Source organism: Bubalus bubalis, chromosome 22, assembly GCF_019923935.1.
Source record: "Bubalus bubalis isolate 160015118507 breed Murrah chromosome 22, NDDB_SH_1, whole genome shotgun sequence".
Classification (NCBI taxonomy): Eukaryota; Metazoa; Chordata; class Mammalia; order Artiodactyla; family Bovidae; genus Bubalus; species Bubalus bubalis.
In genome coordinates this window covers 27608939-27635814 of record NC_059178.1, presented here as the reverse complement: position 1 = coordinate 27635814, position 26876 = coordinate 27608939, and the positions used below count along the sequence as shown (strand labels likewise).

General features: G+C 35.7%; 1 protein-coding gene and 1 long non-coding RNA gene across 6 annotated transcripts in view; one reads left to right on the top strand and one right to left on the bottom strand.

The window, feature by feature from the left end:
• Nucleotides 1–26876, bottom strand: part of MIB1 (MIB E3 ubiquitin protein ligase 1) — a 76319-nt gene that overhangs the window by 30326 nt on the left and 19117 nt on the right. The window contains exons 8-11 of the mRNA XM_045164070.1: nt 26333–26466; nt 21744–21851; nt 12393–12590; nt 11136–11287 (exon numbers count right to left, since the gene is read on the bottom strand). Of these exons, the coding sequence (XP_045020005.1) occupies nt 11136–11287; nt 12393–12590; nt 21744–21851; nt 26333–26466 (592 nt within the window). The remainder of the gene's footprint in view (nt 1–11135; nt 11288–12392; nt 12591–21743; nt 21852–26332; nt 26467–26876) is intronic.
• On the top strand, nt 1101–18807 carry LOC102395296. Of its 5 annotated transcripts, none has more exons than XR_006547780.2 (3): nt 1155–1598; nt 2011–2176; nt 3333–7326. It is a non-coding gene; the product is annotated as an uncharacterized LOC102395296 (long non-coding RNA). The 5 variants fall into 5 exon arrangements; XR_329383.4 differs by having other exon boundaries at nt 1160–1616; XR_329382.4 differs by having other exon boundaries at nt 1163–1478.

Below are 26876 nucleotides of genomic sequence, written 5' to 3'. Positions count from 1 at the left end.
TGACTGAACAACTGAACTGAACTGAATCAATACTTAAGAGACTATATATGAATTAAGAACAAGGTATAGTTGGTTTTTCCTAGGCATTCTTAGGTTTGTTAGATCTTAAATTGTACCGCCATAGGTTTGCGGAATTTGATGTTAAATTTTTTTTTCTCCTTGGTTAAAAAATAAACCTCAATATTAAAATTTATGGTGATATGCTATTAAAGTTTAGGACAAAAGTATTTTTCCCCTATAACATGTGTTATGTGACAAAGTTACAGAAGGGCTTCCCTGGTGGCTCAGCAGTAAAGAATTCATCTGCAATACAGGAGACGCGGGTTCGATCCCTGGGTCAGGGACTTTGTGACTGAACAGCAACAAGAAATTACAGAAAGGTTAGTGACTATTTTGAGTCTGTAATAAAGTGTGAAATGATCATGCCTAAATGCTATCTCAGAAAAGTAAAGTGGAACAGCAATGTAGAAAGGAGGAAAAAACCACTTCACATTTGAAAATAAAGTAGAATTTAATTAATGCATTATAATAGTTATATAACTATACAAAGTTTCAATAGAAAAGTAACACAATTACTAAAAAGACCCTGTTTCTCACCTAAGCACTACTAAAAAATTTATTAAAAGTGACACTGAATTAAAAGTTTTTTTTAATTTAAAAGTTTTAAGTAGCACTTCCAAGATTTCATTTACACATTCCTCCTTTCCTCCTGAGTGATCTCTTCACCTTCAATATATTGGTTCTACTTCCTCTTTCTACATATTTTTCCATTCAATTATTATTTATTAAATTTAAAAAGAATGTATAGCAACAACGAGCTTTAAAGGTAACACTACAAAATCCCTTCAGGCCTTGAGCTATGTAAAATATCATTATCCTGATTTTTTTGTTTGTTTACTGATTTAAAAAAACAGGTTATGAAATATATTTTGGCAGCAGAGCGACTTTACTTGTCCCGTATCTGTCCAAAGCCCGTCTTGCTACTAGCCAGGGTAATATTTTTTCTCTTTCCTTTTTTCGCTGCAGTGCTTCTAAGTATAGTGGCAGCCGCATCAGGCTTTCCTAGCCTCAGCGCAAGCTCAGTATAAATCTGGGATGTGTAAGTGGAAACATGAGAGACCGCTTTATTTGGCAGTGCTTTGAAAAAAAAAAAAATGCAGGACAAATGGCAAGGCAGTGTTTGGATCGCAGGATGAACAATCAATAGGCAGAAAGCAAGATAGAGGCTTCCTCAGCTTTTGGATCGACAATCGACAGCTGAGAGACTATTTTTTGCTATGGTTGACTAAATATGGTCAGGGAAGAGAGAGGCACAAGAGAGCCTGTTTGCCTGGGAGTGCATGTTTCAAATGCTTAGCTGCCTATAAAGCTGAACAGTTCAGCCTGTGGCCACTGAGGGAAGAATATAAGTTAACCTCAGTACTGACCATGTGGAAGTCCCGACCTTGCTTGCAGACTTGACCTCTGGATATGACAAGGTAGCTTCAATACAGATCTACCATCTAATCCTGGCAACTAGAAACAAACAAACAAAAATTCCACAGCAAGAAAGATGCAGAATTATTTCCTGAGAAGTCAGAAGACCCCAATGTCCTCTGGTGGGCAAAGGAAACAGGGTGAATGTTTACAGTTATTTGGTGGGGGGGAGTGAGGTGTGTTTTGGTTTTTGCTGGGTTTATGTGTGTGTGTGTGTCTTTTTTAGTTTGTAAAAGTAACGTCCTCTACAACTTTTTCCCCATTTCTGAAGTATTCCATCTGAGCAATTAGTGAGGTGCATTTTCTTGGCCTTTGAAGCAAACTTTCCCGGTTGCTTCACTTTCTATACACCAGAGACAAGGTACTCATATCCATTCAACACCAGTAACAGGACATTCCAAATCAAATGGCCAATGCTGACTCAATTTTATTGAAATGTTTTTTTTTTTTTCCCTTAAGCATAAGGAAAGGGAGAGGGAAAAGATGGCTGATATACTTTGTTTGTTCACTTGTTTTTCAAATTTATCTTAAAAGGTGGGGTCCTGTGTTCACTGACACTTCCCCTTTACTTCCCCCGGCTCATGAAAAGAAGCGCTGATTCAGCAAATAGAGTGAAGAGCCGATCAAGACGAGATGGCTGCTGCTGGCATGACTCTCTGGGTCATTCTCTCTCTCCCTGCTCATGACACTAAGCTCACAGGTAACACAGCACCACAGGACAGTACTTTAATGAAGGCTTATGGTTTTCTGCATGCTTACCTATTATCGACTCAATACATGCTTTTATTGTTAAATTCTACCTGGGCAAAGCCGTTTCACAGTTCAAGCAGAAACCTTATGCAGTGTAAAAAGGAATGCTGTTCAAATATCATGACAGATGATTCAATGTCAAAGCTATACAAGTCCATTCCTGTCTTTTACATTATTAAAGAGTCAGTCTTTACTGTTTCAGATTAAGTGGTGATTCTGCATCCCTAGGAAATGGCCACCTGCCTTCAGAGCATACTATCTTTTAAAAACTATTAACTCTTTCAAGGTTTAGTCAACCAAGAAACTTGGGAGATCACAAAATGCTTTTTAATGCTTCCTCTGATAGCTGGGCACAAAATTAAACCAGAATATGGATGGTGAAATTCAAATACTGCATTGCTGAAATTGCTGTAGTACTGGACCATCTCCTGCTACGTGGTCCTCTGCTCTCTGTGAGCTACACTCACTTCTTATAACGGGCTGCAGGAATTCTACTTTCCATGTCTTTTACACCCCCTCCTCTCTCAGATCTGAAATTTTCTTATGGTCTTCTTATAAATTAACTTCTTAATGCCACAATAATAAAAGGCAACTCACCAACTATAATTTGTTTTCATGCTAAACGATCAAGTTAAAACCCAACTGCTCACTAGCCAATACCTTTCAGTTCTTTTAAGTGTGACTTTGGAAAACTTGATTGTTCTGGAACTTATCCTTCATATTGAAAAAAAAAAAAATCAAAGTATCAGAACCACTCAACTCACCAAAATTAGATATTAATTCCTTTATCTAAATTTATATTTAACCCAGACAGGATCACCAAACTGCAAAAATCAGGTAAGTAACTAATAACAAAGGAACAACACAGAGGTTTTCAAATGATCATGAGTTCTTATCCGTGACCTTAAAAACAAAACTAACAAAAAAAATTATCATTAAAAAAATTCAGTTCATTCATACTCTAAAAAGATCCAGTTTTTCTCCCTGTTTTTTCAACTTTAGAATCAACATCAGAAGTAGTACTAATTGGTTAATTATTAAGTCTTTAATAAGATATCTTGCTGGTAAAGAGTACATGCACCAAATTAATTATTGTCTACTTGTAGGTTCTAGAAGCAAACTACAAAATAAGAAGAGATTTGCTCTGAAGACTATGAAGAAACACTAGGCTGATCTTACCAATTTCTGAAATACACTCTGTAAATCCCCACTGATTCAATGGATCTCTCTCAAAAAGAACCAAACCAGGACAAAGTTCAACAGATAACTGGTCAATGTTTAGAAGTGTATGTCCACCAAGAACAAGGAACCATAAACAGCACTAATGCCATGCCTCAGGTAAATGTGTTATAAAGTTTAGTCTTTGATATTCTCTGCAAACGATCTACCACTGCTCTCCATCAGTAAGCTGAAAGTTTTACTAAAAAATGGGAAAATAAAACATTTCATGTTTTTACAGCTAACAACTTAGTAATACCTACTCAGAGTACATACTTCTTTATGTACCCATATGAACATACAATGCTATGGAATGTAAAGAAGTATGTATTTTTGGTAGGCAATAAACCCCCAAGAGGAAACTAGACTGCAGCTATGTGAATGACCTTCGTATGTTAAATTAACCTATCAAAGAGATGACCTTTGGCAATACTAACACCAGAAAATGTACCTATTTCTTTCAGATGGAAACTAAATGTTGCTGATTTATATTTCATGAGGAAAAAAGTTCTTCTGAAGTAGATTTAAAATTAACATGGAATTCCTTTTAAATCTTTTAAGTTTAAAGCATATGACATTTTACATTTTTAAATTAAGTACTCACATGATTAAAATTTGAATACAAAAGAGAAAACAGTGATACTAGTACAAAAAAATGATACACATGACCCATTTTCTGTCTCCACAATTTAATTTTAATTTAAATGCATCATATTAGTAGGGCTGACATTTAACAAAAGCTGACTTCATTTGCATTTCAACAGCTATTCTTCATATTTTAATATGAAGAATAATTATAATTAACAATGTAATTATAATTTAACAATACTGTAAGAATTCCTGAAGCAAGTTTTGGTGTTTTAAGTTTTCTTTCTCAAAGCTACAGACATAGTTATAATTTTAAAAGACTATCTTTCAAGTAAAATTCTACTCTCAAAGAAAAAAAAGTGGTCCCTGTCCTTCTCCCTAATCTAGTTTCCACTTTCAATGCTATATAAGTACTTAGTTTAAATCAAGACATACGATTTATTCAAGAAAAATGATAAAATTCTGGGAAATAGGTATAAATCAATAGGGCACACTGGTCACAGACTGCCAAATATTAAAATAAATTAATTTATTACCTATACTATCCTTGAATTTGCTTTCTCCAAAAAGGGCACATAAAATGAAACACTACAATCATGAAACCAATTTATCCAGAAAGAATAACCATGGTACTAGGCAAATACAATTCAGTTTTTTATAAACATGATAGCCTACTGTTTATAGTATGCTAGAGATATTAAAATACATTTTGTATCTTATGTAAAATTTATTTTGTACAATATATACTTATATTGATAAATATTATAAATGATAAAGCTCTTAGCAACAATTTATTAGTAGCTATTTTAAGCTACTATAATAGATTTAGAAAAGAAATATTAATATTCATATATTCTAATCATTTCTTTTGATTAGAGTATTCAGACATATCACATGTCTAAATTTTTTGTCACAGTTGAATAGAAATGGCCATAAGGTTATCCATGAATTGTTAATTTTCTGTTTAATAAGACAACTAGATAATTGTCAAAAGGTGATTTTCATTTAATCAGATTAAAAAGAGAGAATGACTTACATACAAGCATAGAAGTTATAGAATATTTATTGTAAATTACAAAAAGTTCATTAATTTAAAAATTTTACATTTTCAAAGAAAAAAAAATCAGTTCAAAGCTTAACTCACTCAAGAATAGACCTTCTTCCTGATTATCCACAAAAAGGATGGCAAAGCTTTCCATTCATTAAGTTTAACTACACATACCCTAAACATCAAAAACTGACGATATACACCTCAAAAATAGAGGTTCCTCTATGAAACTACTCAAAGGGTATTACTATATCTACACTTTATAATAAGCAAATTATATTCACCATTCTATGGGTATAAAAGTTTTTAATAATTATTTTAAAACATTCCAGCAACTAAGAATCTTGTTGCTACAATATTAAGAACTTACAAACCTTAGAAAATGACAGTATCTATTATTCATTTGAAAAAGTATAATTATACACTGATCCTAGTGCTTGCAAGTTAAACTTAACATATCTAAGAGTATTTTCAATCACTCTAAAATGCCACATCTATCACTTAGATCAGCTGTTCATTTTTAACTGAGTACATATTAAACTCTGGGCATCTGCTGACACTGTTGTAACTCAAACATTTCAACTGTCTCTCTGACAGGGATAACAGATGCTGACATTATCAAATGCTGTACTATTTTTTTTCCCCCGGCCTCTCTTGCCCCGATATGGCCAGTATATGAAACTGAACTGCCATCCAAAGCACACTTGAGCAACTGGATCTGCTAAACAGCTCCCATAGAACTAGTAAAAATAGAAGTCAGTTTTATTGCTATCTTCAGCACTTAAGTCCAGGCAATTTAACACCTGTTTCTTTTCTATTAGAATAAATGATGGAAATAATTGTAGTTACATTAAATTTCACCAGCAGCATGATACCCTTCAGCCAACAGATGCGGGATATACTTAATACGAGAAGTGTTTGAATATTGCCTGAATTAGTGTTGACCTTCTCCCAGTTTGGTTCAAAACATGTAACTATTTCTTTACTGTTTATATTTCAGTGAGAGCACTTACCTTACAGGCAAACTATAACTGTTCAAAGTTTTTAAAAGTTATTAAAAAGTTATTTAAAAAGTTTTAAAAAGGTATTTTCAGAAGACATCCCTTCTCAATATTGCAATTCCCTTTTAACAAAAACTTGCTGTACTGAGTTTTAATAATAATTTTCATACTCAAATTCATGATTATTGCTAACCACAATGTATTATTAAGCAGATAATGAGAAGTAACCAGGCAATCTGTACCTGAAATGACAGAGAATTCAGTCAAGGAACTAGACTTTTAAAAGAGTTCAATTATTAACCTATGGTTAGTGACACTACATAAGCAAAAAGAAAGAAAAATAAGCTATCATGCATGGCAGTTCCTTCAACACAAGTCTAAGCAATACACTGAATACACGTGTGATCTATTTATAAACCAAAGGGTACCAGAGGTACTTTTATTAAGGCCATTCATCCTTCCCCCCGTCAGCAACTTGCTGTTTGTTAGTTCTTAAGTATTATGCTAAAAAAAGAAGTGGCGGTAGGAAAGTGTGACTGACTAGCAGTACTCTTCCCTAACCTATTTCACCTGCTTATTTGGTGTACTGCTTAAAGATAAATAGAAAACATTACTCTGATACACATCAAGGTCTATATGCTCTTTTTAAATGGTGCTGGTTTTGAAACAGGTCACTGTCTATATTTAAGAATTCAGCAAAGGTGTTAAAAATAAAGATGTACATTGATAACTCCTTAATGCACTACCAACGTGCTAAAGGGTAGAGACTTCTGCACGACTGGAGTGGGAAACAGCACAAAAAGTGCCTTCAGAAAATAAAGTTTTACAATCCATGGCTGAAATACTGATACGAGATTCTCTTAACATTTGAGGAAGGACCATAATCATAATTTTACAAATAAAAAAATTTCAACTGTTTTAGGTCCCCAGCTAGCAGCACGGCAATGCTTTGCTAGAGCTGGTAAAATGGAACCAAATCGCCTCTTCAATGGATTTGGTCCCCTTCAACCAGCTGTAGCTATGCATTGATTACTACAGGACAGCCAGCGTTTTCATTTATCATTATCAATCACATGTCAACTGATTTCAACTTACTTAAATTATTCAGATTATGGTTTAAATCAAATAATTTGTAACTGTTAATTCTACTTGAAAGAACTATAATAGTATATGATGTTAATAAACAGTTTGGTGAAAAACTGTGTGAATGATATAAGGCTTTCAAATAAAATTATTTTATTCATTTATGGTCTCTGTATTAAATTTCCTGTCCTTCAGAAATGAAATGATATTGAAATGCAGACTGTGCCACAAAATTTAAAAAAAAAAAAAAAAAACTTCTTTCAAAGGAAGAAAATATCTGAGAAGGTCACCTGAAACCCTAACAGGAATGCCACAGTGTGGACATGCGCTATTTTAAATTAAAGAAAGGTGTAACATTATATGGGTTTCCCTGGTGGCTCAGCTGGTAAAGAATCTGCCTGCAACAAGGGAGACCTGGGTTTGAATGGGTTGGGAAGATCCCCTGGAGAAGGGAAAAGCTACCCACTCCAGTATTCTGGCCTGGAGAATTCCATGGACTGGATAGCCCATGGGGTCACAAAGAGTCCAACACAAGTGAGTGACGTTCACTTCACTTCATAACATTATATAAAACAAAACTCCAGAAATGCTGAGTCACTACCTTTCATATGATTAGCAATTAATTGACTGCTATTTATCAGAACATTGATAGTTAAGGTGGAAAAGGAAACAATGACACTGCAGAGCATTTGGCAGACAGACTTAAATAGTAAGTATGTAATTCTTCTGATACTGAACCAAAAGACTTTAATCCTCAAAAAAGGAACAAAATACTAAGCATTGCTACCTTTTACTTATATAGATATTTCAACTCTCCAAACCTGTTTCCTCAGTTGTAAAATGAGAAGACTTTTTTCTCTTAATTCTGAGTTTCAGTGGTTCCTTTTGTCTTACGACATCACTGGTTAGTACCAGGAAAGAAAAGTCAAAAAGTTTAAGAATAAGAAATCTGATATAAAAAAAAAAAAAACTCAACATAACCCAGCTTACAATTACAACAAATAAATAACTTGCATCATCTTCTCATCCTCTTTCATGTTCAATTAAAATCATCCTTTATCTGGCAATCTACAGTCACAACTGCATAAAATGTCTTAAGCAAACAGGAATTAAAAGTCATATACCTTTAACTAAAGCACCACTTTGTTGTAGAATGAAAGTGTTTATTTTTTTCTCTTTTTTTATGTCATTTGACACCAATTACCCGGTTGGAGGAGTTCTCAGGAATTAAAGAAACAGAAGTAGTATTTTTCCCCCTCCTTGGTTTAACATTATTAAATATACTAGCCTGCTCTCAATGTGCTCAATAAAGTTAAACAATTCAAAATATTTAAAAGTTACTCATCTCCTAAACACTTTAGTTTTTAATCTACCTTAAACTTTACAACTTAAAAATATTATATAACCTAAATTAAATTCCCCCAAGAAAATCTTTTTGCCAATTCTAACTTGAAATACTTGCTCTGTATGAACTCCTGACAATTTCTCTACAGAATTTTTATATTTTAATTGATTATATACTCTTGTGATATCTAACACTGTCTTGTCAAATGAAGACTAACATGTATTGAGTCCTCACCTACAGTCAAGGCATTATGGGAGATACACAAATATTTGTGCCCAAAATTTTAACAGAAAGAAACATAAAAATGCACATACTAAGGGACAGCACAAAGAAGATAACTGCAGAAAACAAGAACACAGAACAAGGAAGTATAGGGCAAACAGAAAATCATTTCAAAGAGGAAATCTAAGACTTCAGGGAGAAAGTCAGTTAAGGGGATCTTAAAGAAAGAAAGTGCTTCATCAATGAAGGAAAAGAGCAGAAACTTTTAGGGAGAGAGAGTAGTACAGTATAGCTGAAGGTCAAGGTGGGCAGAGAGATTTTAATTAGTGGGCTATAAACTTAAAAGATAGGCTCATGACACACAAGTCAGCTTGGTTAAATCATTCACTGTCCATGTGTTCCAGCCTTACCTCACAGCCCAAAATACAGAGGAAATAATATAAGGCAGCTAAGATCAAATGATTCTAAAGTCAAATAGACCATGCTCAAGTTCCAGCTGTTCCACTAGGCAGCTGCATGATCTTGAATACAAGTATTGAAAAACTTCATTTCTTTATAAGCCTCATATTCTTCATCTATAAAATTAGGATATTAACACCTGCTTTCTGCTTCAAAAAGCTGTTCAAGGGATTAAATGAGATAATGCATGTTAACTACTCGCATGTGGTAAATCTGTCATCACCACCTTTTATTTGAAAGGCAGGGAACATATAATACTATTTTCTCTCCTTTACAGTGTCAACATTAAATATTTGAAGTGTTCAAATATTGTAATTTGAAAAAAACAAATCAAGACATAAGCTAAAATATGGCCATTTATTTCATCCTAGATTATATACCTATTGTTACAGTACCAATAGTCAACTTGAATAAACTCCTTTTGTTCTCTGTGCTCACCCTCTAGTGGCGATCTTAAGAAGCTAAAAAAAACAGCAAAAAATTATTGTAAAAGGAAACATGATGTAAAAATGCAATAGGGAACCAAAGAATAAGAAATCATGGTGTCTACAGTTAATAATATTGCATTGTATATCTGAAAGCTGCTGAACGAATACATCTTAAAAGTTCTTATCATAAGAAAAAAATTCAGAACTATGCATGGTGATGGATGTTAACTAGACATATTGTGGCGATCACTTCACAATATATACAAATATTAAATCATTATTTTTAACACATGATATTAATATAATAAAGTGAAGTGAATGAAGGTCACTTAGTCTTGTCTGACTCTTTGCGACCATGGACTACACAGTCCATGGAATCCACTAGGCCAGGGTACTGGAGTGGGTAGCCATTACCTTCTCCAGGGGATCTTCCCAACCCAGGGATCGAACCCAGGGATCGAACCCAGGTCTCCCACATTGCAGGCGCATTCTTTACTAGCTGAGCCACAAGGGACATTAATATAGTATCATATGTCAATTACATCTCAAAGTTTTTAATTTAAAATTTTTAAATTATCAAAATAAACTTCCAAGTAAACATCTTCCTCAGTCAATACACATAGCTTGATTCAACTATAAACACAAGACACCTAATGAAGGATTTTCTTTTTTTAAAGTTTATTTATTATTATTATTACTATTATTATAATTATTATTTTGGGGCCTCACCACGAGGTAGTTCCCCAACCAGGAGCTGAACCCAGGCCCTTAGCAGTTAGAGCACAGAGTACTAACCATTAGATCCCAGGGGAATTCTCCAGAATTTTCCAAAATGCTTCTCAAGGTAAAATTGTTCCAAAAAATTCATTTACAGAAAGTTCAACGTTAAGCAAAGCTAAGCATTTTTCTTTTCTGTGAGACTCTGCAGATCCTTTATGAATTTTATGACTTCCCAAAAGTCTTTCTCAAACTTCACCAACAAGCACTTTTTTCAGTAGACTACCTATTACCCTAACAATGGTTAGAAGACATCTGTACTAGAAGTTTATAGTTAATTATATTATCAATAAAAAATTAGGTAACTTAAAAGTGTTTTAGTCAAAAGTTTAAAAAAATAATTACCGTGCAAATAGACAACTTGGAATAAAGAAACAAAAAAACAGATAACATGAGGTTTTGGTAAAAGGATGCCTGAGAATGATCTTGAAGACACATAAATCTCCAGGTGGAATGCATTTTAATTAAACCTTTAGAATACAAGCAAGTCTTCCTGATATTTTATACCCATATTTAACATATATTTAAATAGTCATTTCATGATACTTGTATTAGTTTAACAAAAAAAAACATATAAAACTAATCTATTTTAATGAAGACATAATTTCCTCAGATTTTAAAATGATTTAAAATATTAAAATAAGCCAAAATCACTTCCTTATAAGCATCGGAAAAAGAGAGCCTGCAACAGAAAACTATTTTTAAATTGCATAGGAAATAGTAAAAGGTGACATCTTTACCTGGGGTTTCCTCTCAGTGCAGCATGGTGTAGAGCATTAAACCCATTGTTGTTCGTAATGGTAACATCTGCTCCAGCTTCTAGAAGAACTGCCAGGATGTCATCACGTTTCTTACTTATTGCATCATGAAGAGGAGTATCGCCTTCAGAATCCTTTTTTTATTTTTTCAAAGTTTTAAGAGATTTAATTAGCTCTTCTTCAATTAATTATGATATGTAAAGTTAATTCTTATAATGATCTACTAAGCAAAGAAAAACAGAAGCCATATCCAACAACCAGTAATAAAACATGCTGTGTGTTAAATTTCAAAATGCAGGCAAGAAATACTAGCCTCACTATAGTAAAGAAATTTCTAGTCAATCTAGATGGACAATACAATAAACATGCTACAGTTTGCCAAAGAAAATAAAAAATAAAAGCAAGGACGTATCCTCAAATACAATTAAAATTTTAATGAGATAGAAAAGCTAACCCCCACCCAACTCATTAGCTTACAATGGGCCGCTGTACCACACTCCTACCATTAACGGTTACACCCTAAAATTCCATACCTATTATAAAATCAATCCTAAAACTCCATATATATTTTCTAAATCAGAAAATCTTCCAAGACTAGATTAAGGACTAGACCAACAATCTAAGATAAACTAAGCTACAATTAAAATAATTTAGACTCCTCTGAAGTAACTATTATGAATTGCTGAAGCTCACTGTCACGATCAATAAAGTTAAATCAACTCCTAGCTGATATTTTTACAAGTCCCCATCGCCAACTCCCCCCATACAAAATCAATTTACTGACACTTGCTTAACAAAGGCTTTTCTAAGAAGGAATAGCTGCCAATTTTATGGCATGCTATGGCACCCCACTCCAGTACTCTTGCCTGGAAAATCCCATGGGCGGAGGAGCCTGATAGGCTGCAGTCCATGGGGTCGCTAAAAGCCAGACACAACTGAGCGACTTCACTTTCATTTTTCACCTTCATTCATTGGAGAAGGAAATGGCAACCCACTCCAGTGTTCTTGCCTGGAGAATCCAAGGGACGGGGGAGCGTGGTGGGCTGCCGTGTATGGGGTCACACAGAGTCGGACACGACTGAAGTGACTTAGCAGCAGCAGCATACCTTTGGAATCATTCACTATGACTGATCATACAGAAAGGACTGATAACAAAGGAATGCTTGCCACACAAACTAGTATTGCCATTCAAAAGAATCCTGGAAATACCTGCACAATATAATTCTTTAATGGTTTTACCTGAAGACTGGGATGACAGCCAAAGTCCAGTAACGTCTTCACCACCTGAAGGTGACCTTTATTGACAGCAATATGAAGCGGTGTCTGCCTGCGCTTGTTTCTAGCATTCAGATCAGCACTGCCCCGGTGCAGCACTTCTATAACAGCTCCTTCATCTCCAAAAGCAGCATGGTGAACTGCTCTATCGCCATCTTTATCCTAAACAGCAGCATTAAGTCTCAGTCAGTGAATGTTTCAGAAAGAAAAAAAAAAAGTGACGCTACTATAATAATTCATCAAGAACCAGATTAATGTAAGAAAAGGAAACATAGTGGAGCCAACAAGATAACTAGAAATTCATTTGACTAGTGATTAGCTCCAAAGATAAATTATGACCTGGATCATTATATCATGCACACACGTACTAGACCAACAGTTACATCAGAAGTAGTCTGATTCTTCAGTACTCCTAAATTACCAGCCATGATGGTAAGCCAACATTAGAAAAATGTTAGATCACAACTATATATGAAGTTTTTTCATCAAAAAAATCTTACACAGACTTCTTAATAACATAGAAATTATACTAACAGTTGAGTAATTTAAAAAAAAAGAAGGAAGAATGCCAAACAGTATGATCTCAACCAGCTTTAAGGGGGAGAAATACATCCTCATGTTAACACTGGTTATCTCTAGCTGATGAGCATACACTTCTCTATATATTCAAGAACAGAAAAAAATTATTAAGCACTTCATTTAAAGATAAAAATGAAACACAAACAAGTATAATTCTATACATCCAAACCACCAAAACTATTTCAGAGGGATCCAGTAGGTATGCCTCACCTAATGTTAGCATATTTCTGAGAAGATGAAAGATAGAAAAGGACCCAATTGCTTAAGTGTTTCTCAAATGTAAGAGACTGCTTTTTTAAAAAAAATGCTTGTACTGAACCATAAAGATAATATACATAGTCCATACCAAAGAGAGTCTCACTGTTAGATGCAGATGGAAAAGGATATTATAAGGGTACTGCTTTATTCCATACACATCTCCAATATTAACACTCAAGTAAGCAGACTCTCAGACTTTCTCCAACCCATGGTAGCCCCTGGGAGACTCTATAGTTTCGGCAAGTGGTTTGAAAATCCATATTGCACTTGGGCTTCTGAACTATTTTTCAAAGATAATGCAGATAAATATCACCATGGTTAAATACATATAAAACAAATGAACACGACAGTTGCTGAATTCAAAATAGTTTTCGGTCTTTGCATATTTTCTCAAATAGATGCTAAAAGTAAAACTGCTCACGCAGGAGTCCACAATGGCTTGACAATCATTCTTGAAAGACCAAGAAACCACAATTCAGAAATTCTCCTCTACTAATATTCCAGCAGAACAAGGTTAGGAGTTTTTGTTACTTCTCAACCTTAAGCCAAAAGGAACTAGCAAACTACTACAGGGAAGAGTAATGATTGAACTCTTGTGCCTCTCAGCAGTATTATATCTAAAATTCCAGAAAAAAAAACAAGCTTTAAAAAAAAAAAAAATTATGTTTGTGTGTATATATTGTTAACTTCTCTAGTAACACATTTCAGTATTTCATAATCTTAGATTTAAGATCTTCCTAATTTCCAGTCTAGATTCATTTTCTGTTATAATTTTTAAGTCTATCTAGTGGTACTCCTTCCATTAGAAATGAGAACATCCACTGACACTCACTGAATAAAGATAGGAACTATTTATGAAACGTACTATATATTGATGACTGTCAGAGAACTGCTACAAAAACACTTTAATGCAGGTTCCAACAACAATTTGCTTATGTTAAAAAAAAATAATACCTAAAAAATTAAAACCCAAATATATATGTCAAAGGGAAATACATAAGGAAAATGTAAAGATTTTGGAAAATACATACACGCACTAGAAAACAACAATTAATTTCCAGATTTTTATTCTAAATTAGAAAACCTCACTTCCACAAAGACTGTAGCTTCCAGGTTTTGTTGCTTTCTTCCAAATTTATCTTAAGTATTTCAAAAGGCTTCAAACAAGACCTTTATTCTCTCTCTGATACTGCCACCAAACAAGTTGTTGAGGCCCAGCACAACAGCTCACTTCCAAAAGGTGATCTAAAGAGACTTGCAAAGGGGCCCCAAATTTAATCTAACACTGCTCTTGGTCCTTTCCACCCTCTTCCCCCCCTTCGTTTCCTCCCAACCTCTAAAACCTGCTCTTGTTCCACCCTCCCCTCTACTGGCTGATAAAAACCACAGTCAGCACATTCAGGACCTATCAGTCAGGCTCATCTACTTCCTTTTGCTGAACCCCTACAAGCAAGCACCAAGTTCGATGGCTTTCACTCTTCAGTTAGGCTCTGTTTTCTCTTGTCCAATTCTACATCTAAGTGATTCAGGCCTTCTTGCATTCTCATTCACCTGACCTACTGCCATAGCTCACCCAGCCTTCTTACTTCAATCTATTCTTCATACAAAAAACAGAATTTTCTTTATAAAACACAAAATTTATGTTTAAAATTATTTCATGTAACTCTATAAAAAACAAACCTCTTTGAAAGCCTACTTCTGTGGACCATTCCAGACTCATCTGCTGCCCTCTTTCCTCACACATAAAACTAACTTAACCAACTGACTTGAGCCCAGATGTTCACGTGCTGCTCTCAGACTTCAATGCTCTTGTTCATTATGTTATTGGCTTGAAAACACACATTCTTTAAAACTCAGTTCAGGCCAACTCTTCTCTTATGAAACTGTCCCTGCCTCTCACAAAATTAGTTTAACTCTAATTTCTAATTTATTTTCAGCAAATTATGTCAACTACTTTATTATTCTCAAATTTCATAAGTAACATCGCACCTCATTTTATTTTCTATAAAACTCATTCAATTAATCAAGATGCTGCTATCCTGATCATACTTAAACCTAAACAGACTATGTAGATATGGTACATTCTGCTGTGTTCTTTCATTCATTCAGTAATAATGGACTAGGTGCCCACTATGAACTCAGTGCTGTGCTGTGCACAGAGATAAAACAACAGGCAAGACAAAACTCCTGTCCTCAGTTGCCATTCTAGTGGGGTAAAGAGAACATTAAAAATGAAATATGTAAATAAAATGTAAATGCTTGGTAGGAGGAAATGCCAAGGAGAAAAGATAGCAGGGAAGAAAGACAAGACAGCCAAGCGATGACCCCTCCCAAGGAAGGTGTGAGTAAATAGCTGAGAGAAGTGAGAAAGGCCCTGAAGACATCTGGGGAGGAGAAGTGCGAGGAGACAACACAGTGGCAGCAGGAAGGATGAAAGTTGTGTGAATTCTGGATAAATTTTACAGAGCCAACGGGATTTAGTGATATTCCAAATAAGGAGTACGGGGGAAAAAGAGGAATCAATGACAATTTTTAAGACCCAATCTGTGCAACTAAATAAAGGTGCTGATAAGAGAGGACTATAAAACTATGATATGGCCCCTTTAAAAATCTGACCTTTTTTGTTTGGGTGATCTCAGATTGCACTCTGCCTTCCTGCAAAAGGCCCCTTAAAGACTGTTTTCTGGGTCTTATATTAATAAATCAGATCTTTTCATGTTTTTAACTATCAGTATTTTGTGGTAAGGGGAGTGTGCAGGGAAAGAGAAGTGGAAAAGCCTCTAGCCACAACCTGAACTAACATGGATCCCTAGGAACCATGTACGCTGATTCCTAGAGCCATTCTGGAGGTTATTATTCTGAGTCCTGATTTGTTTTCCAAAAAAGAATTTCCTTGAATTGAGTAGTCTTAAAGTCTACTTGCCAGTTCCTTTGCAGATTACAGTTAAATACAATGTTTCTACAGTTTTGTTTTCATTAACCAGATAAACAGAATCACATAGAATTAGCATCTGCGATTTGTTCGTTGTTTTTTTGGTTTTTTTGAGAAATTGCTAGCTTTCACTGAAAAGAAAAGTGAAAGTGAAGTCGGTCAGTCATTGTCTGGCTCTTTGCGACCCCACGGACTGTAGCCTATACCAGGCTCCTCTGTCCATGGGATTCTCCAGACAAGAACACTGGATTGGGTTGCCATTTCCTTCTCCAAACTTTCACTAGTTGGAGAGAAATGTTTAATAAGAACACAGATAATAATGAAACCTTAAATTTCCATTGTGTTTTATATTATAAGTGGTATCTTAATTGTTTCCCTTACTCACTCTCCACCCCTTCAAATTATTATCATAGATGAGGAAACAAAAGGTTAAACCAATTAAACTTTTTGCCCAAATATTATTTTAGACAGCAACAATACCATTCAAACTTGGGTTTTTTGACAAAAGTCTAGTAGTATTCCCTATTAATATTCTCCATTGAAAAGAGCTGTCATTAATCTTAAACAATAAAACCACTTAAAATTTGCTGATATCATCAGTATATATTTGTACTATATTTAAAAAACTTATTATAAAGAATTCACTTTTTAAAACTGGGCTTCCATTCAATCCTCCACACCTTTACTCATTATATTCATCAGTAGAAAAAAAAAAATACTGAGTACCTGGAGGATGAAAAAATGAGCTCACCCAAATCGACATACCTAAAATCCCACAGTCCTCGGTGCCTTTACCTACACATAAACAGAATGTAACCCTACTGTATTCAGTAGATCATACATGGAGACAACCAACTTTCCAAAATAGCTCTGAGTTTTCCCTAAGAAAAAGAAATAGGGAAAAAAATGTAACCTAATCACATATTTGAAAGGTATAATATAAAGCAAACAATTTAGCTTTCTAACAGCTTAAATCAACTAAAAAATCCGAAATAGTCATCTATACTACGGGCCAGCAAACTTTTCTGTGAAGGGCCAGAAAATAAATATAAGTTTTATAAGCTACATGATCTCTTGTCACAACTACACAACCACTCAGTTTTGCAGCTGGAGCACAATAGCAGACTACACAATAAAATAAATGAATGAGTGTGTTGTGTTCCAATAATACTTTTAAAAAGAAATGAAGGGCTGGACCTGGCCTTCGGGCTATAGATTGCAATCTGTGAGCTATACTATCCTGAGCTCACTTCCTGATGCAGAAGAATAAAATTAAAGGATGCAGAATGAGATTCCCAGAGAACAAAATATATTATTCTCTTTATTCTTCAGCTAACTTCAAAGCTTTTAATAAAATTGGATTTTTAAAAAATCATTGTTAAATTATTGTGTCTAGGTGTGTTAAAGGTATAATAAAGGTTTTAAGAGAAGAGCACTTATCTTCTAGGATACATACTAAAACTATTTACAGATGAAATAATATGATATCCGGATTTGCTTCAAAATAATTCAGTGGAGGAAATGAGAGTTAAGAGGGTACTGATAAGACAGACTTGGCCAGAAAAAATAACTCAAGTGGAATAATGAGTACACAGGATTCATTAAACTATTCTATTTTTACAAATGTTTTAAATTTCCAATAATAAATTTACAAACATATCGATTAATTTATAAATGATGAATCACAATTTTAACTGCATTTGAAAAACTAACTATTTTCTCTCTCTTTTAAACCAGGATTTCCAATCAGCATTGCTGACATTTTGCACTGGATAATTCTTTGCTGTGGGAACTGCCCCGTACATTCAAGGATGTTTAGTAACAGCCTCGGTTTCTATCCATTATACGCCTGTCAGTCCCTTTGCTCCCCACCAAACAGCTGTGACAGTCAAAAATGTGCCCACAAAATGTCCCCTGTGGGCCAGAAATGCCCTCCAATTAAGAATCACTGTTTTAAGTAAATTATATTGCTATTTATTACAATGTTGAATCTTACATTCTAGAAATATGAAACTTTGCTGAACTTCTGCTTTAGTCTTAGGCAATGATTTATATTTCAACCCAATTTTTAAATGTAGTTTTCCCTTTACCCACTGGGAAACTGTGTTATTAACTTAATCAGATGTGTAGTTACCCCTTTTTCACACTATCTCTACAAATTACATCTTCCTACAATGGTTTTTATAACAGAAAATGCTCAGAATGGAAATAAAAGAGGCAGTATGGTAGAAGGCCACACATATCGATGTTTAGTAACAGATGGAGTTTCCAAATTGAATGATGTCATTTACAAACTACTGGCCTCACTCCAACTCCAATCTTACGTGGAGAGTAATAACTGTTTTGCTTATTTGAGCTCAATTAAGAAAGAAAAAAAAACCCTATTCTTGAAAAATAGTGCCGCCTTCATTCCCAGTCCCCTAGCCGCAGCCCTACTCTATACAACCTCTCATGTGAACAAGTCTTTAGAAACACAGATTTATGGATAGTCTCACTTTGTAAGGTTTAGTAATGCTGAATCACAAAGTATAGCTTTTTTTAAAAATTAGGCAAAAATTTTTTTGATTTTTAAAGCCTCTCAGCTGATTTTCTTTAATCAGAAAAGTTTGGGGAATTCCTTGGTGGTCTAGTGGTTATTACTCAGCACTTTCACTGCCACTGCCCAGATTCAATCCCTGTTCAGGAAACTAAGACCCTGCAAGCTGCAGTTCAGTTCAGTCACTCAGTCGTGTCCGACTCTTTGCGACCCCATGAATTGCAGCATGCTAGGCCACCCTGCCCATTGCCAACTCCCAGAGTTTACCCAAACTCACGTCCATCGAGTCAGTGATGCCATCCAGCCATCTCATTCTTTGTCGTCCCCTTTTCCTCCTGCCCCCAATCCCTCCCAGCATTAGGGTCTTTTCCAGCGAGTCAACTCTTGCATGAGGTGGCCTAAGTACTGGAGTTTCAGCTTCAGCATCAGTCCTTCCAATGAACACCCAGGACTGGTCTCTTTTAGGATGGACTGGTTGGATCCCCTTGCAGTCCAAGGGACTCTCAAGAGTCTTCTCCAGCAACACAGGTCAAAAACATCAATTCTTCGGTGCTCAGCTTTCTTCACAGTCCAACTCTCACATCTATACATGACCACTGGAAAAACCATAGCCTTGACTCAGTTCAGTTCAGTCGCTCAGTCCTGTCCGACTCTTTGCAACCCCATGAATTGCAGCACGCCAGGCCTCCCTGTCCATCACCAACTCCCAGAGTTCACTCAGACTCACGTCCATCGAGTCAGTGATGCCATCCAGCCATCTCATCCTCTGTCGTCCCCTTCTCCTCCTGCCCCCGATCCCTCCCAGCATCAGAGTCTTTTCCAATGAGTCAACTCTTCGCGTGACGTGGCCCAAGTACTAGAGTTTCAGCTTTAGCATCATTCCTTCCAAAGAAATCCCAGGGCTGATCTCCTTCAGAATGGACTGGTTGGATCTCCTTGCAGTCCAGGGGACTCTCAAGAGTCTTCTCCAACACCACAGTTCAAAAGCATCAATTCTTCGGTGTCAGCCTTCTTCACAGTCCGACTCTCACATCTATACATGACCACAGGAAAAACCATAGCCTTGACTAGACGGACCTTTGTTGGCAAAGTAATGTCTCTGCTTTTGAATATGCTATCTAAGTTGGTCATAACTTTCCTTCCAAGGAGTAAGCGTCTTTTAATGTCATGGCTGCAGTTACCATCTGCAGTGATTTTGGAGCCCAAAAATATAGTCTGACACTGTTTCCACTGTTTCTCCATCTATTTCCCATGAAGTGATGGGACCGGATGCCATAATCTTCGTTTTCTGAATGTTGAGCTTTAAGCCAACTTTTTCACTCTCCACTTTCACCTTCATCAAGAGGCTTTTTAGTTCCTCTTCACTTTCTGCCATAAGGATGGTGTCATCTGCATATCTGAGGTTATCGATATTTCTCCCGGCAATCTTGATTCCAGCTTGTGCTTCTTCCAGCCCAGCATTTCTCATGATGTACTCTGCATATAAGTTAAATAAGCAGGGTGACAATATACAGCCTTGACGTACTCTTTTTCCTACTTGGAACCAGTCTGTTGTTCCATGTCCAGTTCTAACTGTTGCTTCCTGACCTGCATACAGATTTCTCAAGAGGCAGGTCAGGTGGTCTGGTATTCCCATCTCTTTCAGAATTTTCCACAGTTTATTGTGATCCACACAGTCAACGGCTTGACTAGACTGACCTTTGTTGGCAAAGTAATATGTCTGCTTTTTAATATGCTGCAAGGCATGGCCAAAAAAAAGTCAGAAGGGTTGTAATATTTTAGTTTGTAGTTTCTGGATTCATTAAAAAATGGGATGTTCAAAATGTAATATTTACAAAATATTACATGATACTAAGTCTCTCTTGCATCACCAAAAAAAAAAAAAATCCTTATAACACATACTGGGCTCCTAAATTGACAACCAAGATAGATGTGACTTAAAGCTACTCTGTAAACGCAAAGTCAAATTATATAATCTCATTTAGAAATGCATCACAGTAATAAAACTAGTGTATAGTTTACAAATGTCTAATATGCTAATGCAAAACTTAAGCTCTAGGGAAAAGAAAATGCCAACACCAAGGATGACCTAAAAAACCACTGGTTATTTAGTAGCTATTCAGCAACTCAAGATATACATATCTAGGGGAAAAAAGCAAAAAGAATGTAAGACTTCTGTTTTCAAACATGTCTTTAAATTTTTATAATTAGTAAAAACAGGCTGATCCACAAATTTCGCCCTCTAACATTGAAATCCTTATTAAATAGCTTCCTCAGAGGGGAGTGTCATTTGGACAAAATTGCAACATTTTGCCCAGTTTGAATTTGATAGAATTTGGCTTATTCCTAAATAATCCTGCATTAGACTAAAACAAATACAATTCTAATATATTTTTAAGTGATGCAGTCATAGTTAACTGCAACAAGGGAAGCCCTCTGCCCACACCAGCCAATGAAATTTCAATGCCAGTAAGAATCATTAATTTCTTCTTTAATAAGAACATGTTCTACATTAAATTAAGCACATATACATACATAGTGTGATAAACACACACTGTAAAATCTTTTAAAACCCATATTAAGGTTAAGAAGCAGTAAGACTAAACAAATTCTAATTTACTGGTTCCCTAGTGAAAAAACAAAAAAACAAGGAAAGCCCTCTGTGTGTCATAGATAAGGGAAAATCTTGCCCCATGTGATTTATATTCCTCTTTCCTCAATTTCCCCAGTATGAGTCATGGGTAAATACTGCAAGCTCTCAACAGCATAGTAGTCCTACGAAAGCAAGAGGAAACTCAACCTTCTTCACTTAGGGTTATGCCTAGAATATCAAGAGATCACAGAAAAACACAAAATGCTTCATGTTGTCTTTTCTCAAATTTTTTTCTTTTTAATCAGAAGTCTTGAGTTAATATTAAATTTCAACATGAAAAAGAATCAATCTCAATGATACAGAAGGACCATTTCTAGGACATTAATTTTTACTTAAATATTTTTAAAACTTAATTACCTCTGCTTCTACATCCACATTTTGCTTCAAAAGTAACTTCAAAATGTCAACATGTCCATTCTGACTAGCAGCTTGCATAGCTGTGTGACCAGCACACTGTCCGTTCACCTAAATACAAAAAGAAAGGACGAAGGAATGTCACAAAAAGGGAAGAGCCAATACATACACATGGTGTAGGTTTAAACCCAACAAACTGAATGATCCTATGAGAACAATTTAGGCTGGTGTTCTATATTTCCTGTTACAGATCACCAGAAACGTGACCTGTATCACATTTCTAAGTTAGGGAGGGATTCAGGCACTCTGAGAGTTCCACTGTTAAAAGAGTTATGGAAGAACTTTTAGCCAATCTGCAAAGTTGAAAACAGAAAAGGATGAGAGGGAAGGAGGGACAAAGGGAAGTTGCATTTATTTTAAATATGTGTCTACTTTAATTATTATTAAAACTCAGAGTCTGTTTCAATGAAAAAAAAAAAAAAGTAATGAGGTGAATGGAAGACTTTTAGAAAAGATACTGTCTAGTATAGTGTAAATAAATTCAACAAATACAGCCAAATGTCAATGGTAACCAAACTACCACAAAGGATACATAAATGAGCTACCAGGGTAGCTATACACAACTGTTCAACTGTTCTACTATAGAGCAGCAATATCCAATTACTGTTCTACAACTGTTCTACTATACAGCAGTAACATCCAATCTTTTCTTCACTTCAGGTGTTGTGTAAATGGATATGGAAATGCAACATGGAAAAATGGACATTTTTTCCAAAGAAGACATTTCAAATGGGTGACATGAACATAAAAAAGATGCTCAATATTGCTAATAAACAAGGAAATGCAAGTAAAAACACAATACCATTTACATTATCACCCCCTAAAATTAAGCACTTAGGTATAACTCTAGTAAAATGTGTATAAAATGTACATGAGGAATAGTACAGAACTCTGATAAATGAAATTAAGGAGCTAAATAGATGGAGCGCTACTCCATGTTTGTGGATAAGAAGACTCAATAATGTCAAGATGTCCGTTCTTCCCAACTTGATCCACAGATTCAACATAATCACTATCAAAATCCCAGCAAGTTACTGGATGGAAGTTTATACGGAAAGGCAAAAGGCCCAGAACAGTCAACCCAGTATTAAAGAAGAGCAACAAAGCTGGGGGACTGACACTACCTGACTCTGAGGCATACTACAAAGCTACAGTAAGCATGACAGTGTGGTACCGGCCGAAGAATAAACAAACAGAAGAAAGGAAAAGAACAGGAAGCCCAGAAACAGCCTCTCATAAATACAGTCAAGTGATTTTTAACAAAGAAGCAAAGGTAATACAACAGAGCAAAAACAATCTCAACAAACAGAACAGATGGAAAATCGCTATATCTTTCCATTTCAGTTTATAAAACCTAAAACTGCTCTAAAACTAAAATCTAAAATTAAAAACTTTTCTAAAATTTCCATATATGAAAGACATGATTTCCAGGATAAAAAGATCAAACATTAAAAGCAACGGATGAAGATAGATCCACAACACTGTACAAGTTCAGACACTGGTGAAAAAAGAGATCTTCATGCTTGAAAACATAAAACAGCTCACATGAAGGATGAGGAATCAGAGGGCAACTCTGAATGCTGGAAGAAAATGGAATTATTCTGAAGGAAAATGATATCTAAACTTGAATTCTCCTCCCATCTAAAATTTAACTGTAAGGTTAAAAAAGTTATATACTGAAAGTGTATTTCTCATCACCCTTTTTCTGAAGAAGCTACTGAAAGCCATACTTCACAAAAAACAGAATAAAATTGGAGACAGAGGGACAGAGGATAAAGAAAACAAGAAATCCAGTACAGGAGAGAGGGGAAAGGAACCTGGAGGATGATGAGTTAGAGACATTCCAGATGGATCCCGTCAGAGGCACTGAGAGAAATCTCTCTCAGATGAAACACATACATAATCTGATGTGCTAAATGTCTTAAGAGATTACACAGTTAAGAGAGAATTCTGGAGAAGAATTAATAATAACAATACAGATTACTAACAAATAAAAACAAAAGTGTTTAGATTATGTCCTGGGGTTAAGAGAAACAAGTGAACCCTTTGGAACAATGGAAGTGTTCTACATCTCAATAGGGCTGTGGATTATGTAGGTGTATGCATTTGTCAAAACTGACTGATCCATGTATTTCACCATATGTAAATTACATCTCAGGTGTGTTTTTTTTTTTTTAAGAACAATTATGAACACCAAAATCACTACAGATGGTGACTGCAGCCATGAAATTAAAAGACGCTTACTCCTTGGAAGGAAAGTTATGACCAACCTAGAAAGCATTTTCAAAAGCAGAGACATTACTTTGCCAACAAAGGTCCGTCTAGTCAAGGCTATGATTTTTCCTGTGGTCATGTATGGATGTGAGAGTTGGACTGCGAAGAAGGCTGAGCGCCGAAGAATTGATGCTTTTGAACTGTGGTGTTGGAGAAGACTCTTGAGAGTCCCTTGGACTGCAAGTGGATCCAACCAGTCCATTCTGAAGGAGATCAGCCCTGGGATTTCTTTGGAAGGAATGATGCTGAAGCTGAAACTCCAGTACTTTGGCCACCCATGCGAAGAGTTGACTCATTGGAAAAGACTCTGATGCTGGGAGGGATTGGGGACAAGAGGAGAAGGGGACGACAGAGGGTGAGATGGCTGGATGGCATCACTGACTCAATGGACGTGAGTCTGGGTGAACTCCAGGAGTTGGTGATGGACAGGGAGGCCTGGCGTGCTGCAATTCATGGGGTCGCAACGAGTCGGACACGACTGAGCGACTGATCTGATCTGATCTGATGAACACCAAGGAAAGCGAAAAGTTGTGCAAGAAAACGCAATCGAGTATCCTCCACAACTCAGATATGCATGCCATTTGAATAATAACATGCAAAATTAATTCTAACATCAACAAAATTACAATGCAATACCACATTAAGAACCTGGAAGAGGTATGCATGTGTGTGGAAAGGACAGGCTAAACGTGGAGAAGGAAAGTGGAATCCTCGCCTTCACAGAGCAGTATCAAAACATAACTTCAAGTCAAGAAATAACCTACAAGTCAAGAAATAACTATAGAAGTATGTTACTGAAAGATGAAGAGGTAACTATATGAAGGAAATCAGCTTAAAGAGGTGAAAATAGTTGCCTCTGAAGAAAAGGAAAATAACACTGAGAAGGAGATGCTGCTTTTCCTAAAAAATCTTGGAGAACTATTTTTCCTTATAAGTTTTTAGAATGTACTACATTCTAAAAACACAACTGAAATAAATCAGTAAGGAAGAAAAAATTAAGTGTAATAAAATGTAAATCTGCATAAGTGAATATAAAAGAAGTCTGACTCTACGTTCCAAACACACAAAAAAATCTGGTACTTTAATATCTGAAACTATTTGTGACATAGCCCACAACCAATCAAGAAACTACTGTGCCATGCTGCTGCAACTGATCCCCAACAAACCTGAAATGCCACATGAGATCATAGGAATACGAAGTTTATACCTTATAAATTTCGGGATTCCCTGACAGATCAGTTGGTAAAGAATCCGCCTGCAATGCAGGAGACCCCAGTTCAATTCCTGGGTCAGGAAGATCCGCTGGAGACGGGATAGGCTACCCACTCCAGTATTCTTGGGCTTCCCTTGTGGCAGTAAAGAATCTGCCTGCAATGCGGGAGACCTGGGTTTGATCCCCTGGGTTGGAAAGATCCCCAGAGAAGGGAAAGGCTATCCAGTATGCTAGCCTAGAGAATTTCATTAACTGTATAGTCAGTCCATGGGGTGGCAAAGAGTCAGACACAATGGAGCACCTTTCACTTTCACCTTATAAATTATAGATCTAATCTCTTTGTATGTCCGGCATACTTACATACAAAGATATGGTAACGAAAGCCCTGACTGCACAGTGACAATGATTCAAAGTGACACTCAACCTACAATCCTTTGGCCAGCACTGACTGACATCGTATTGCTTCCAGAACAGTAGCGATGCTAAAGCCAGTGAATAACTAAGTGAGAACCACAATTTGCAGTTTGAACCCATTTAAACTATGGCTTTGGTGAATGGTAACATTACAACACATTACAAATTAAGATTTACAAAATGCATGACTCCTAATTCAACTGCATTATGAACCATGAAACAGTCAACTTTCACAAGGAGGAGAGGGGGAAAGCTTAGGTTAAATGTTTTGAAAAGAAGGATGGATAATTGCTTATAAAATTTACTAAAATACATTGTTAAAACATTGTAACATTTACATGAGAAAATTTCACTGAATTTCCCCAAAGGACACTAACTACTTAAAAACCTAAAAGTAAATTTTGACATCATAAAGTTCAAAAGTCAGTACTAAAATAAGAAAATGTCAATATCTTCTAGAAATGCACAATGAAGAAATAATGCCCAGTGTCATCTTTAAAATACCTGAGAAAAACAAGGAAGAAGGAATAGATGAAGCACATGTGGCAATATCTTAATAACTGCTAAGTAAAAGGTTCGTTTTAACTATTCTATTTTTGCATATGCTTCAAATAAATTTTAAAATGCTCACATCCACATCTGGTCTTTTTAGCAAATCTTCCACTTTAGCAACATCTCCATTGGCAGCAGCCTTAACTAATTCTTCATTGAGGTCACCAGATTCTTGGGTTTCAAATAATTTCTTCAAGAGTTGGGAGAGTCTTTCTGTAAAGCATCAAATAAAGCTGCTAATATAGGAGGATCTCAAATCTTAACTACTAACAGACAAGCATTACCCACATGCCTATAATACACAGTTTTCCTGTTTTACTATGTCTATCATTAATATTACTTTGGTACTAAGCTACAGATACTACCCTCGCAAGTTACAATTACTACCATATAAAACTGCTTTCAATCTGAGCCCACAATTATTCCTGGTTTACTCCAATTCATGTACTTCAAGTTAAAATTTCAGAAAAAGAGTCATACACAAACTATGATTCAAGATTTTGGAGTCATACCAGAGATATTATAAATGAACACACTACCACAGGAGTATCATAATGATACAAATTGCCTTTCAGGTCTTGAGCGTATCTTACTGCTCTCAGACCTCAATGCAACAAATCAGT